Raw genomic sequence first — 17,078 nt, forward strand, 5'->3', positions numbered from 1 at the left:
AGTATACTTAGAGTCAATATTTTATGATTTCAAGTAAAATTTAGAAGCCTTACAATCACACAGACTCCTGTTATTGCTGTCATATATATTACATCAACATACACATTTTCTTACTTTTAGGTGTTCTTTTCGTGTGTGTTACTGTAATATAATACACAAAATATAAAATGTTTGAATCATAAATATGCAGTATGATGAATTTTCACAAAGGGAATACACTCTTGAAACCAGAGCCCAAATCAATGAATAAAATATTAGAACCTTAGAAGTCCCTCTGTGCTCCATCCCACTGAACTTAGCAAGATCACTGTACATAGGCTACCTGCCTCCACCCTCCACACCTCAACCAAGGGTAACCATTATCCTTACTTCCAAGATGGTAAGTCAGTTTACCTGCTATTAAACTTTATATAAAGAGAAAGATACACTATGTACTATCTTGTATTTGTTGCATACAATTGTATCTTGTACATTTTCAGCACTATATAGTAGTGATTCATTATATGACTATACCACAGTTAAATTATCTGTTTAGGATGGATATCTGGTTGCTCAAGTTTGGGCTGTTAGGAATAAAGTTGCTATGAACAATCTTCTACATGTCTTCCAACTGTTTTCCAAAATGCCTGCATCAATTTATATTTCAATAGCAGTGTATAAAAATAGCAGTGTATAAAAATTCTGGTTGCTCTACATCCTTGCCAATACTTTGCATAATCAATCTTTTTTATTTCAGCCACACTGGAAAGTGTGTAGTGTTATTGCCTTACAGGCAGTTTTAATTTTCATTTCCCTGATGAATAATAAATAATATTGAGGATGTATTTGATAGGCTTATTGGCCTTTTGGATAACATCTTTTGATATAAGATAGTTTTGCTTGTTCAAGACTTTTGCCCATTTCTATTAGGTTGTCTTTTCAAGAACTGATTTGTGATTTTTCATATTTTCCACATATAAGGTCTTTTTTCAGTTTTATTACAAGTATATGCATATACCCTGTAGCTTGCCCTTTCATTCTCTTAGTAGTGAGTTTGTGTTTAACAGTTTTATTGTATTACAATTTACATACTATAAAAATGTATCCATTGTAGTGCATAGATCAATGATTTTTTTAGTAAATTTATACAATTGTGCAACCATCATTACAATCCAGATTTAGAAATCTTCCACGCATCCCCTCAAAAGGTCCCCTCCTGCCCATCTGCAGTGAAAAACTGCCCCCGCCCAGTGTCCCAGGCAACCACTGGTTCACTTTCTGCTGCTGTAAATAAACCACCTTTGAAAAAAATAATCCTCTTTAGACATCTTTTCCTCTCACTATAAAACCAATATGTATCTACTGTAGAAAACAGAATACATAGATACATATTTCGAGAATAAAAATCAGCTTGGTTGAGTTTGTGTAATGACTTAATTCTTAGTTCCAGAGGTAGAACTAGAAGTAGATTATTTTCTTCAAACCGATGGGCTTTTACACAGAGAACTCAGATTTCTGCCAAAAAACCCAAAGTTAGAAAAACCCTTAGCCAAGGAAGAGAAACACTTAGAATTTCCACCACTACAAGCAAAGGACTACACTGACTAATGATGTAGTGGTGGATATATTTCCCAGCAATCTGTGGGTCTCTGAGCAGCGAGGCATGCGTGTCTTGTCAGGCCAAGAGAGGGGCAGTAGTTTTATCCACATGTTTCAGCAGATATAACAGCAACAGCATGTGCATGACCTATTATCCTAAGAGAAAGCCACAAAACTCCTTTCAAAGCATTAACTGAGCAGACACATGGTACCTATGAAGTGGCCTCCTTTCATATACAGCTCTATGCAAAAACAATGCATAGTTTTTGCCTTATGATCAAGTTGTATCATCTCGCTCATAACTTAAGACTTTAGCTACTTAATTTGACAGTCTGGTGGCTAAAAGGATACTAACATTTGCTGGCAGTAGACAAAGTCTCAAAAGAGAATAATCCAGAGTAGGGTGAGGGTGGCTATTTACCTAACCACTGAAATAAGAAAAATATACATATGGTCTACCACCTTGTTATTTGTTTCTATTTGTTTAATCTGCTCTTTCTTTTATCCTGTCTTTTTAAAACTGAGTATACAGTTTACGCTTGAACAACACAGGGGTTAGGGGTACTGACCCTCTGTGCTGTTGAAAACCCACATGTAACTTTAAAGTTGGCCCCCGGTATACTTGGTTCCACCCTACCTGGAGTTCGAATCCTCAGATTCAACCAACCACTGATCGTGTAAAACTGTAGTGTAACTATTGAAAAATATTCCATGTGTAAGTGGACCCCTGCAGTTCAATCAAGGATCACCTGTATTTTATGATTCCATTTTAGTTCTGCTATTAGCTCATTACCTATGATAAGCTTTTATTTTTTTAAGGATTTCTCAAGACTTTACATCTTTAACATATCACAGTCTGCCTTCAAATAATGCTACACCATTACCTGTATAGTGTACAGTATACAGGTAATGCTGTAACTTTACAACAGTATAAACTTCACAACAGTATAAACTTACATTTAGCCCCTCCCTTTTGTGCTACTTTTGTCATACATTTTATTTTTACCTCACAATATATTATTATTTTTTTCTTCTATAGTCAATTATCTTTCTAAAAAATTAAAAGAAGAGAAAAAGTATTTATTATAGTTAATTACACTTCTATCATTCTGGCAATCTTAGTGTTTTGTATAGATCCAAAATCTATGGTTTTCTCATCATTTTTATCCCAAACTTAACATTCCTATAATGTAGATTTCCTGGCAATGCATTCTCTCAACTTCTGTTTGTCTGAAAAAGTCTCTATATAACCTTCAATACTCACGTGCACAGAATTTTAGAGTGACGGTTTTTTTTCCCCCTTTCAGTTTTTTAAGAATACTACTCTTGAATTCTGCCTTTCATAGTTTCTGATGAGAAACCTACTGTTATTCTTATCTTCATTTCATGGCACATAAATGTTGTCTTTTTTTCTCTGGCTGTCTTTAAAATTTTCTCTTTTTAACTGGCTTTAGCAATTTGATGTGATGTGTATTGGTGTTTTTAGGTTTGTTCTGCTTGGGATTTGGTGAGATTCTTTGATCTTTGAGCTTATATTATTCATAAAAATAAGGAAATATTTTGGTCATTATTTCTTCAAATTTTTTTCTGTATCCCCCTCTCTTGACTTTCCTTCTTCGATGCCAATTACACCTATGTTCAATGATCTAATATTTTCCCACAAGTTACTAATGCTTTTTTTCATTTTTTCCATCTTTGTTATTTCTCTCTGCACTTTATTTTAAAGTAAATGTAACTTCTAATTCACTACTTCGGCAAATAGGTGTTAATCCCATCTAGCTTATTTTTATTTTCAAATATTACATTTTTAATCTTTGAAAGTTCCATTTGAGTCTTTTTCATATCTTCTATTTTCTTCTCATCATTATTCATGTTTTTCTTCGGACATATTTATATGATTTATAATAGCTATTTTGAGATCCTCATCTAAATGCTATTTCCATAATCTCTGTCATTTTTAGATCTGTTTCTTTTTCATTTTTCAATATTTATTTATTTATTTGGTTGCACTGGGTCTTAGTTGCAGCAGGCAGGCTCCTTAGTTGCGGCTCACAGGCTCCTTAGTTGTAGCATGCAAACTTTTAGTTGCAGCATGCATGTGGATCTAGTTCCCTGACCAGGGATAGAACCCCGGCCCCCTGCATTGGGAGCATGGAGTCTTCACCACTGCACCAGGAGGGAAGTCCCTAGATCTGTTTCTAATGATTGATTTTTTTTCTCCCTTGCTATGGGTTGTTTTTTCCCTGATTCTTTGCATGCCTAATAATTTCAGATTGGATGCTAGTGTGATTTTACATTGTTGGATTTTGTTATATTTCTTTAAAGAGCAACAGACATTTTCCCCTGGGGCTGTTAAGTTATAAAGGATCACTCTGATTCTTTCAAGACTTGCTTTTATTAAGCTTTGTGAGGGCAGGTCCAGAGCAAAACCTTGGCATTTGTTTGGATTCCCTCTCCCTGGGCTATAGCAAATTGCCTTTATGCAGTAACCTGGGACTTGCCTCAATTTCCCTCTTCTCAGGGATCATAATCCTGCAGTGCTTACTGTCTAATATCTAAAAATATTCTATTCTTATCTTTTGTCCAGTTTTCTAGTTGTTTATAGCAGAAGGGCAATTCCTGTATCGGTTAATCCTTCATGAGTTCTATGATTCCATTTTGATGAAAGTAAATATTCATTCACAAGAAGTGTATGAAGTCAAAGACAGCTGGGTGCCATCTATCTCCATCACTTCTAATTTCCTCACCTGTACAATAAGAATGACAGTATTTATCTCACAGAATTGGAGGAAAAATAATGTATGTATATAAATTTTTAGTAAAGGATCTGGAGAATATAGTACTCATTACTTTTATAATACTTAACAATGTATTAGAAACATTAAAGATGACTCTTTTTGCAAATGTTAAACACAATACATGAATTTAATTTGAAAATATCCATAATTCCTGAATTTGGGGGATTTTAAGGGACATGATAGGATTGTAATTATAACTAAGTTTTCTTGTAGTAGCTATAATGTGTACTCTTCAGATTAAAGTCTGAGTTTGGTATACAGGCACCTGTAAAAGATCCAAGGTAACAAAATAAAGGACACAACAGCTTAATGGTTCTACCCTTCATAATTATGAGATTAATGCTTCCTTTTCAGATACCAAGCTCACCACGTTACCTTTTGATCAGAATTTGGCTTCCCACCTTGATCTGCTAATCAGGAGGAAATGTGATCATGAACTAAAAATTATAACAAGTCTGCCTATGACTCTTATTTCTCATTGTATATTAATAAACTTTGATACTGTTTTACAGCAGCGTTTATAGTTTATCAGTCAGCATGATATTTTTGTTCCCTGTAAATTCATCTTTGCATTTCTAAATCCATGAAGTGAAAACCCAAACTCTGGGATGTGAAGACACCACCGAGGTATAGACAGACCCGTCTGGTCAAGCAACATCTCTCTCTTTTTTTAAATAATCAAATACCATTAACCCATAGGATTGTGGTTTAAGAAGGATTTTTTTTTAATTCATGGCAGAGCTTCCATTATATATTCAATTGTCTTTCCTTTAACTTTATTAGCACCTAATAAGTTATAAGTTGTTTGGCTCTTCGATCTTGTTTTTTTTTTGTTGCTGTTTTTTTTTTAAAGAGCACTTTGACCAAGTAGCTTTTATAGAATCAAATTTTTGTCTAGGCCTACCGTGAAAATTGTCTAAAATAAAATGACATTTCTAGCCTACAGTTTGAAGAACTGTGCTTATAAATCAAACAAGATCATATCCAGTGATATGTTAGTAGATAATTTACATTCAGGTATCCTGGATTAAACAGGAGCATTGAAAAACGTGATAACATAGAAGTATAGCTATCGGCAGATAAAGAAATTTTTAGTTAACAGTGAACGACACTTCTGGGATAAAAGCATGAGGTAGAGTAAAATTATGTAAAGCACTGTTTCCTTTAAAATTTTCAGCTCTTTTTCATAAATATCTAGCAAATGAATAGAATGTTAGAGATGATTTGAGAAGAATGGGAAGAATTCGAAGAGAATTTTGTAAAGTTATTCTGGAGGTTATTTGGTTAATTGATTATGATCATATTTATTCCTAAATGCCCAGTTACAATGAAAGGAACTGGATTCCTATATACACAAAACTAAAATAAACAATCAAGAAAAAACTTACAATTCCATTGAGTTAAATGTTGATGGCAGTAGCATGAGGTTTAAATATATAGGGAGAAATATACATCATTATGTTAACAGTGACCATATCTGGGCAGTCAATTTTCTGATGCTTTTCTCCTCACACTGAAAATAATAAATTACTCTTTGGGATATGCACTATCCAGAGATACAAGGATGAAAAACAAAAGCACTTGACATTTTTTCCCCATCTTTGGTACTTCCATCCAAAATGGCCATTATAGTATAGCTTTTTAGTCACATGAATCATATCCCATTCAGGTATCTTGCAGATCACTTTGACCTTACAATGTCAATCTGAACAAAACAAATTCCTCTTTGTTAAAAATAAAAGGAAAAAAAGGTAAAACAGGAAACAACCTGAAACTGGGCACTGATGCTGGGAGGTTTCTTCTTCTTGTGCAAATGAAGAAGAGACTTGGTAATGCGATCCTGTAGGGTCAGTCTTGTCAGGTGCTTTAAAGACTTTACTTCTAGCAAGTGCTGAAAAGCAGGGGAAAAAAATCAAATTCTTCATATAAATTAATCTAAGAATAGGAAAAACAAAATTGTAAGCCAGTTTTCATGATTCATGCGTATAATGACTGTGGTGAATATGAGCAATTAATATTCAATGTCCATTTTTACCCTCCTTCTGCTTTCTTACAGAAGCTTACCAGCTAAAAAGAAACTACATTTCCCAAACTCTCTTACATCTCAGGTTCTGGATGTGATTTAAGTTCATCAATTCCCACACGTGAAACTGGGAAGGTCTAACTAAGGCAGAGGCTTTGGCTACTAGCTTATTTCTGCTGGCAAACATGTACACAGAAGTACTTAAGTTTTCGGTGGTCCCAGTGCCCAGGCACTACTTTTTAAAGTGTTGTGAGGCAGAGTGCAGGGCATTTGTGTTGTCACTGCAACTCTAGTAAAAGCACCTTAGCCCGGAAGCCAACAGTTGTAGCAGCTTCTTGATTCCTGGATTACATACACCGCAGGTGGTATGAGCCTGGAAGCAGCACCAGTGATAGTGGCTTCCTCATTTCCTAGCTTTCTGAGTACAGCTGAGGTCAGTTCTGCTCCGTTGTTTTAATACTTCTGATGACTTCTGTAAGCACCTCTTTGAATAAAGTCCCTTTCTACTTAACAATATCTATGGTTGTTAGTTATCTGCAACTGAATCCCGACTCACACAGATAATAAATTAAATTCAATCCCTGGGCTATATTGTAGGTAAGCCAGGAACACGTACACAGAAAAAAAGAAAATGTAGTCCCTATCAACCCGCATCCTGAGGTCCTAATTATTAATCTTAAAAATAAGATATAAGTTACACATAAAGCAACTAAAGAATACAAAACAGGACACTAATAAAGTATTTTGGAGCTTTTTTTAGCTAATCATTAATCAATTTTTAAAATCCTACTAATTTATGGCTGTGAGTTTGTCAATGGAAAAAATGTATCTATACAGTTGTGCAACTGCATATGTTATTTTAAAAGTAGTAAAAGTTTTATTGTATGAGAAGCACAGAATTGAGTTACAAGTATGACAAATTAAAAGACTAAGAAATATTCATTTTGACAAGATAAACATTAAAAAATAAAAACTTCCAAGTGGCATTAAGTACAATATACATTTCAACAATTCCACCTAAGAAAAAATATTTTCAATAATGACAAAGACTTATTATCCGTATATAAGAACTGTAAAAAAAATCCTTTAAAAAATACATCCAGTGATAATAAATGAGCAGAAGACTTCAACAGGCAATTCTCAAAATATAAATGACAAGTAACATAATGACAATCAATCTCACTTTTAATCAAAGAAATACACATTTTCTTTTAAGGAGATTTTCTGCACATCAGATTGGCAAACATAGTAAAGGCTGATAAAACCCAGTATACATGAAATAGGCATATTTATGCACTGTTCTTAGGAATGCAAATCATTATAATCTTTCTGATAAACCATTTCACGTCTACATATTTATCTAAGGAGAGCTCTGAATGTTATTTCTGACAATGTACTTCAAAAAAATAGTGAAAAATTCTAAACAAAAGCAATAAGGAACTATACAGAATTTTTTTCATAAAGTATGCTTCATTCACACAACTGAATACTATACAGCTCCTAAAAATACTGTAACCTATATTTACTGACGTGGAAAAATATCTGCAAATACTCTTGACCAAAAAACCCCACACAAAACAATAATATATATGTAAATATATATAGTACATGTGTATATTGAATTTTGAGAGTTTATACTTAATTTTTATTAGTAATTTTGAATTCTTACAAAAAGATTCATTGTATATTAAGAAAAAAATAATTTCATATACTGGTCAGGACTCAATTAGAAGAGTTGTGTGGTTTACCCATAAGTAAAATGAAATTATCACCGAAGCCTAAAATTATTGCCCCCCCCCAACATTTAAGATACTTCTGATAAAAAGACCTCGGAAATGGTTGCATTTTATAAACCATATCTAAAGCAATGGTAAAATTAAGTACTAAATGTCACTATGTGAAAAAGGGTCAGATGAACTGTGAAAAATACAAGTAACTATTTTTTTTTTAACTATTAAAAAGTCCTTCCCATCAAGGAATTTAATTAGAAAGGTAAAAACAAAAAAAATCCACATTCATTCTTATCTCAAGGTCTTTCTAACCTTTTCATTTGCTTGGAATACTCTATAGCTAGACCTTTACATTGCTTGATTTTTCTTAGCATTCAACTTACAGCTTAAATACCCAAACTTTCTCATGAAGCTATTTTCTTAAATACCCCAAAGGCAGCCCCCATCTAAATCAATAATATGTCATTTTATTTTCCTCTTTGCACATAATATCATCTAAATCATCTTTTGTTTAGTTATGTATTTTTTTCTCTTTCTCTAAAAGAATCACTATGAGAGAGCAAGGATTCTCTGACTGGACTGTTTATCTCAGCACCTCCAATGCCTAAAACAGTGTCTGGTACTGCAAACTCAATAAATATTAGTTTGGATAAATGAACGAATGGTTAGCAAGTAATGATTTTTGAACAATGTTTCCTCAGCAACTGGAGACCAGTCTCTTGTCCACAAAACTCACCATGATTAGATCTATCAACAAATATTCAGTGATTACTACAGATTCTGTTCTAAGTGCCAGGAATACATTGCATTCAAGTACAGGGAAACAGACTATAAGGAAATTACAAAATAAATGATAATCTGAGGGTTATTAAGATTTATGAAGAAGATAAAACAGGGCAAGGAAGAAAGGAGAGACAAGGCGGAGCAGAACAATGTGGAAGACAGGAGGCTAAGGAGGCAAGAGAGAGATAAATCCAGTCAAGGGAGAGCTTCAATAGTCCAGTATGATGTGACAAAAACCAAGAACTGAACTGTGGGCCCAAGATCTAGCAGAAAACAGATACGGAGTTAATTCCTTTCTTAGGTCTTCTGTTCATTATCTACTTTATTCCTTTCTTAATTCCATCTTCATTGTTTAGCTTATTAAGATTAGTCAGTTCATTCTTTTTTAAACAATTATTTACTGCTTGCTGTGCAAGGTGCTGTAGCCACAAAGATTAAGAAGATATTGCTCATGTTGTTAAAGACAACTAAAATGCACAATAAACTTACCTTCAACGTTTGAGCCTGAGTGACTACAAAAATTCAGTAGGGGAGTGACAAACCAAAATAGCTTTGGGGATCAAGTCTGAGAGATGAGCAGGGTGTCAAAGTAGAAATGTACAACAAGGGAACTGTCAGTAAAAGATTGAAAATTCAAAGGTAGATCATATTAGAAAGGTATATTTAATAGAAGTGATGATTTCAAGGTATGAGAGGGAAAGTACTCTCTAGGAGAGAAATGGAAAGAACTATCAAAACAGAATTATATTAACAGAAGGCTAAGGGCTGTTGGATTATATGTGTTGAATATTTGCCTGTGTTTATTCAGAACTGTAATAAAAATAAAGCATTCTAAATCCTACCTATATCAATAAAATGAGGTGCCCTTAATACAGGTGACTGAATCTTATTTCCAGTAGTGATAAAAGTTGTAGGGATGAGTACAATAATGATTCATACTCAAGGTAAGAAAGTGGCTGCAGATTTCACAAAAGAGCAAAAGGGAAAAGAAGTTCAGGTTATCTACACTTCTGTTGCTTCCTTCCACATCACATAAATCTAACTTAACGCAACCAAAATATCTTAATCAGCAAATGACCATAGTCAATGAGGATATAGGATCTGTCACTTTAATTTTTTTTTTTTTTGCGGTACGCGGGCCTCTCACTGTTGTGGCCTCTCCCGTTGAGGAACACGGGCTCCGGACGCACAGGCTCAGCGGCCATGGCTCATGGGCCCAGCCGCTCTGCGGCATGTGGGATCTTCCCGGACCAGGGCACGAACCCGTGTCCCCTGCATCGGCAGGCGGACTCTCAACCACTGCGCCACCAGGGAAGCCCGCCACTTTAATTTTATTAATATATACTTGTTTTGCCTTGGTTTGAAATGGACTGAAAGAAACAAGCAAAACACAAACACTCATTAAGCATAATTAGAAAAAATAAGGCATATTTAAAGAAGGGTAGGAAAGTAAGATGAAGAGTGAGGTTACTAAACAAAGCACACATCATGCCTACATGTATGTACACAGATGAGCCACAGCTTCAGCTCTAACATTCTGGCAGCAAATATGAAGAAAATACTTATTATTTATTGAATACTAATCATGCACATACCAAATATATATCTCTCATCCTAACATATATTATCCTCCGTATTACAAATGAAGAGACAGAGATTAAGACAAGTTCGAGAACCAACTCCAAAAATCAAAGAGCAGGGACTTCCCTGGTGGCACAGTGGTTAAGAATCCCCCTGCCAATGCAGGGGACACGGGTTCGTGCTCTGGTCCAGGAAGATCCCACATGCCGCAGAGCAACTAAGCCCATGCGCCATAACTACTTAAGCCCGCGTACCACGACTACTGAGGCCTGCGCGCCTAGAGCCCATGCTCTGCAACAAGAGGAGCCACCTCAATGAGAAGCCCACGCACCACCGCAGCTAAGAGTAGCCCCCGCTTGCTGCAACTAGAGAAAGCCCACACACAGCAGCAAAGACCCAACGCAGCCAAAAAATAATTAATTTTTTAAAAAATCAAAGAGCAGGTAACAGATCCATCATTTGAATGTAGGTCAGTTTGACTCCAAGGTCTATATTCTCACAGACTATGTTGCCTCTCTAATATTAAATATATGTACTTGAATACACAAGACACACTAAAATAAACAAAAGATTAGCCATATTTAAATTTAAAAGATTGAGAAATAGATGGGATTCCCATGACTGATGATTGAATGGAATCGTTCACTTCAGATGTATCCAACATATTCTTGTTGTCTATCATGTAAAGTTTAAGAAGTTATAAAAGAATGTATATATATGTATAACTGAGTCACTTTGCTGTACAGCAGAAATTAACACAACATTGTAAATCAACTATACTACAATTAAAAAGAAATAATTTATCCATTTGAGGAGAGGGTAAAGAACAGCACAAACACTAGGTCCAGAGGTGGCATTCAAAATACAAAAAGGCTAGAGAGACAGTGAAGGAAAAAAGAAAGACAAATGAATGATAATGAATATTTGACAATAAATGTAGTCTCCTCTCTTTCTCGCTACATAAAATTGTTTCATGTAAGACCATAATCACAAACCACTTAGGTAACTTTTCTTTGTGGCTTAAAACATATTTGTCACTACCACAAACCACATCAGCAGTACATTAAATTTTCTTTGGAAATATAAGGTGACTTAAGTAGAAGGAAAATTAAAGACAGATTCATTTTCTTCTTTCTTGAACTAGAGAATCATGACAATAAATAGCTCTTTTTCAGTTCTTTTAGAATTTTGAAATTATGCCCATTAACAAAGTTACAAACGACAGGACTCCTTCTTTGGGAGAGCACAAGAGAAAGAAAAACTCAGTAAGATTTTTCTTTCTTTAGTAAATTTAATAAATATTTTGGAATGTAGATTAGAGTAGGCAAATTACAACCCCTGGGTCAAATCCTGCCCACTGTTTTTATAAGATTTATATGGTTGCAAAAAGAATTAAATAATATATGATGGCATGTGAAAATTAAATGAAATTCAAATTTCAGTGTCCATAAATGAAGTTTTATTGGAATACAGTCACTCTCATTCAGTTACATATTGTCTACAGCTGCATTTGTGCTATGATAGCAGAGCTAAGTAATTATAACACAGACCAGAACAGATAAGCCTGCAAGCCTAACTGGACCTTTACAGAAAAACCTGGCTAACTAATGTTAACGATGATGAGAGTTAGGTAAGCATTACTTAGAAATTATTTTTAAATCAGATAAAATTCAGAATTTTATCTTAACCTGACTCAAGGAGAAATTAAAAGATCTTATGCAAAGATGCAATTACTCAACAAAAATTTACATTTATATTCAGAAGCTCTTCAAACACTAGAAAATGGGACATATCACAAATATTTACCTGAACCATTAAACTTGGCCATTTCATAACATCCAGCATTATTTCTAAAATGGTTTCAACTGAATATACACAATTAACCTCTATTTTGGGTACAAATAAGATATTTCTTTTTTTGTTTATGAAGATCATTTGCATGAATAATAAAAAAATAATTATGAAATGGGGCAGTAACAGAAAAATTTTTTTCGTAATACTCACCTTTGGAAGGCCAGGCTTGGATTTGAAATTTTTGTTTCTCCTATAGAGATAAATCATACATTAGGAAAAAAAAAAAACACGGTAGAGACGAATGATTTCAAGGTCTCTACTAAAACAACAGATTATATACCCATTTCCAAGTTATAGGTCGCCTAAATGAAAACACTGTCTAACTCAACTAAGCAGTCACCTTTGGGAAGGACGGATAAGAGAAGAAAAGAGATGCCTGCTTTGTAATACAGGTACAAACACATTTAAGCCCGATGATAAGTAACATAATGTACATTCAAAGCTGAAGTTTCATTTTCTTTTGGATGTTAATAGGGCTCTGCATTCTTAAACCTAAAGAGGCATTGTTTCTGTCATTTTAAACTTAAATAGATGCCTAATTTCATGAATTTTTAAAATGTACTTTTCACTAAGACTCATGATCTTCCATTTTTAGAAATTAAAAATTCTCCTTTGCCCTTTTTTCCCTTATTCATAATTCAGTATCACACTTATATCAAATCTTTTTTATTTTTAATGACTACATACAGGGAATAAAGCCCAATGCTTATGAACATGGGCTGGGGTGTCAGGAAGACCTTGGCTTGAATCTAAGCTCTTTCACCTACTAATTCTGGAGTATAGCAAGACTTATACAAATTGAGCCTATTAACACTGTTAAGCGATGATTTAGGGATTAAGGAATCCAATTCAGTCACACTTCCAGCTAGTGGTCAAAAAATATGCTTTGGAAGTGTTTGAAATATGTTGATATAGGTAGCTAAGAACTTTTTACTTGTCTACCATGCATGGTTATATCTATGTCCTCAAACCAGTTCTAAATCAGGTAAGGAGGAATGGCAGGCTTGGGTTAAGTGTTATATATCACCATACAGGTGCCCCTTGAACAACACAGGTTTTGACTGTGCAGTTCCACTTATAAGTGGAATTTTTTTTCAACAGTTTTTTCAAAACTGTATGCTTCTTCTCTTGTTAATTGTCTTTCAAGTTACTGTACTTGATCTGAGGTTGGTTGAATCTGTGGATGTGGAATCACAGATACCGAGGAGCAGTGGATATGGAGGGCTGACTACAGGAAACACACAAATTTTTGACTGTACAGAGGGTTGGCACCTCTAACCCATGCAGTGTTGAGGGGTAAACTGTATATGGCCCCATTCACCACTTCATAAGGGATTTTCCTGCCCAATTTGTTAGGATTGCTAGAATTAAAGGACAACTGAAGTTAAAGACTAGGAATCCTAAAAAGAGCTATCAGTTTTTGCTCTCTCTGGATGTAGGGTCTGTTAAAGAGCAATAAAGAGTCATCTCCATAATAAGTATATTCAGTCTGATTCTCCTGGTGAGATGAAAACAAACACCAGCTTTATAATACAGGAGACTGTCACAGCTCTAAATTCTGACTACTTTTGAGTCTTGTTTCACTCAAAATTCTACTCATGAAAATAATGCTTCATGATCACCTCTCTTCATTTTTAGCCAGAAATTTTAAATCAGTCATAAAAAGCAATCCACATTATTGATCAATACTAACGTGAGAATTCCATGGGCTCTCTCCAAGAGTTTGCTGCTAGCTGAATTAGCGAATATCCCATCTTTATCAAGCAAGGAGGTGTTACTGGATAGTCTGCTCTGGCGAATCCCAGTTCTGCCATTCCAGGCAAAATCAAATGTTTCACTGTAAAAATTAAATAGAGTACAATGTGCTTTGTTAATTGAGACATCCCTAAAACTCTATACATTTCTTAAAAAAGTAAAATAAAACTTTAAACACTAAAGTTAAAATTTAGAAAAAATGCTAAACCAGCAGAAAATGGTTTTATCAGAGAGATTACTGATTAATTTGGCTTATCTTTTACTCTTTCAGAACAAAAAATTTCTACGGATTCTAGCACATTCACATTCAAATGTGCATGAAGGTGAGCACATCATATAGCTAATACCTTTAAATATACCACTTAACAAGCAGTAAATAATATAATGTATTAAAATATAATGTCATGGCTTTTGTCTGTGTTTGAAGCCCAAACCCTCTTTCCTTTTGAAAAAGGATATATTAGTCACTGAGTGTAACCGCTTCTTTGAGTTTCACTTCTTTTCGGAGAATACTCATGTACGTAAAACATTAATAAAAACTGTATGCTTCTTCTCCTGTTAATTGTCTTTCATTAGTTTAATTTACAGGCCCGCAGCCACTGAACCTAAGAAGGCAGATGAAAAGTTTTTTCTCCCTGACAGTTTCATACTATATAATTTGATTTATATAACATTCGCAAAATAACAAAACTACAGAAATGAAGAACAGATTAGTGGGTGCTAGAGGATAGGAAAGGGACATGGAAGAAGGATAATACAAATAAGCAGCATGAATAAATTCTTTTATGATGATGAAAGAGCTCGGTATCTTGATTGTGGAGTTGGTTACACAAATCTATACATGGGATAAAACTGCAAAAAACTACCCATACACACACACACACACACACACACACACAGATTTTTTTAAATGGTGAGAACTGTAGTCTAATTAATATTAATGTAACAATGTAACTTTCCTGGTTTTGATAATATACTACCGGTATATAAGATGTCACTTAAGGAAAACTGAGTGAAGGGTACATAGGACTCCATGAACTATTTTTTTCCTTTGTACTATTTTTGAAACTTCCTGCTTTTGAAAAATGGAATATAACCTTAAAATATTTATTTTCCAATTAGTTCTTTATTTAAACTATACTACTTTTTAGATAGCCAGGACAATATCTTAAAAATCTTGTAATAGCTTTGTTCTGTCCTTCTGGTCAAGCTTCTTACTAAGAACAACAGAAGATAAAATAATAATCAAACATGCAAAACTTTATCTACAAAAATTTTCATCAATATCAAGAAAATTAGAAACAACCTAAATAAACAACAATTGGAAATAAATGAAAGAAGTTATATTATAACCACCCCCATGGAAGTCTATAAGGTCATTAAAAATCATGTGGGAGCAGCAAAGGAAACCATAAACAAGACCAAAAGAATGGGAGAAAACATTTGCAAATGAAGCAACTGACAAAGGATTAATCTCCAAAATTTACAAGCAGCCTATGCAGCTCAATAACAAAAAAACAAACAACCCAATCCAAAAATGGGCCGAAGACCTAAATAAACATTTCTCCAAAGAAGATATACAGATTGCCAACAAACACATGAAAGAATGCTCAACATCATTAATCATTAGAGAAATGCAAATCAAAACTACAATGAGATACCATCTCACACTGGTCAGAATGGCCATCATCAAAAAATCTAGAAACAATAAATGCTGGAGAGGATGTGGACAAAAGGGAACACTCTTGCACTGTTGGTGGGAATGTGAACTGGTACAGCCACTATGAAGAACAGTATGGAGGTTCTTTAAAAAACTAAAAACAGAACTACCATATGACCCAGCAATCCCACTACTGGATATATATTCTGAGAAAATCATAATTCAAAAAGAGTCATGTACCAAAATGTTCACTGCAGCTCTATTTACAATAGCCAGGAGATGGAAGCAACGTAAGTGTCCATCATCGGATGAATGGATAAAGAAGATGTGGCACATATATACAATGGAATATTACTCAGCCATAAAAAGAAACGAAATTGAGTTATTTGTAATGAGGTGGATGGACCTAGAGTCTGTCATACAGAGTGAAGTAAGTCAGAAAGAGAAAGACAAATACCTGTATGCTAACACATATATGGAATCTAAGAAAAAGAAAAAATGTCATGAAGAACCTAGGGGTAAGAGAGGAATAAAGACACAGACCTACTAGAGAAGGGACTTGAGGATACAGGGAGGGGGAAGGGTAAGCTGTGACAAAGTGAGAGAGTGGCAGGGACATATATACACTACCAAATGTAAAATAGATAGCTAGTGGGAAGCAGCCGCATAGCACAGGGAGATCAGCTCGGTGCTTTGTGACCACCTAGAGGGGTGGGATAGGAAGGGTGGGAGGGAGACGCAAGAGGGAAGAGATATGGGAACATATGTATATGTATAACTGATTCACTTTGTTATAAAGCAGAAACTAACACACCATTGTAAAGCAATTATACTCCAATAAAGATGTAAAAAAAAATTTTAAAAAAAATAAAGTAGAGAGAACTCAGGGATGGTAAAAAAAAAAAAAAAGGCTCATAATATACAGTTTGAGACACAGAAATGAGAACTACTCCTAAATGGTATTAAAATTTACATTTCCATGTCAATCTGTCTTAGTTCACTTTATAAGAAAATTGTTTCAAGTCTAGGCTTGTTGAGCTTTGCTGAGATCTCAACTAGGCAAGTCAGTTTCCATATCTAATATTTCTTAAAACAATATCTTATTGACTGCTGAGGGGCTTCATATTAAATGTCTTGAAGTTGAAAATGATACTGAACTTTAAGAACCTTAAAACTTTGTATTTGTATGCATGAATGTTGCCAGTCTTTGTCTTATCTTCCCAACCAAATCATAGGGAAAGGTGTTTTGTTTAACTTTATATCCCCACAGTGTCTAACATAGTGTTACCCACACATAGTAGGTGCTGAAGAAATGT

General features: G+C 34.4%; 1 protein-coding gene across 11 annotated transcripts in view; it reads right to left on the reverse strand.

Moving 5' to 3' along the window:
• The window catches only part of MYO9A (myosin IXA), a 268,571-nt gene that overhangs the window by 96,574 nt on the left and 154,919 nt on the right, over window positions 1–17,078 (reverse strand). For all 11 annotated transcript variants that reach the window (XM_033851931.2, XM_033851933.2, XM_033851934.2 and 8 more), the window contains 3 exons: window positions 14,041–14,184; window positions 12,498–12,537; window positions 6,145–6,267 (listed from right to left, as the gene is read on the reverse strand). In XM_033851931.2, coding sequence (XP_033707822.1) covers window positions 6,145–6,267; window positions 12,498–12,537; window positions 14,041–14,184 — 307 coding nt within the window. The remainder of the gene's footprint in view (window positions 1–6,144; window positions 6,268–12,497; window positions 12,538–14,040; window positions 14,185–17,078) is intronic.

The sequence above is a fragment of the Tursiops truncatus genome, chromosome 2 (genome assembly GCF_011762595.2).
Source record: "Tursiops truncatus isolate mTurTru1 chromosome 2, mTurTru1.mat.Y, whole genome shotgun sequence".
NCBI lineage: Eukaryota > Metazoa > Chordata > Mammalia > Artiodactyla > Delphinidae > Tursiops > Tursiops truncatus.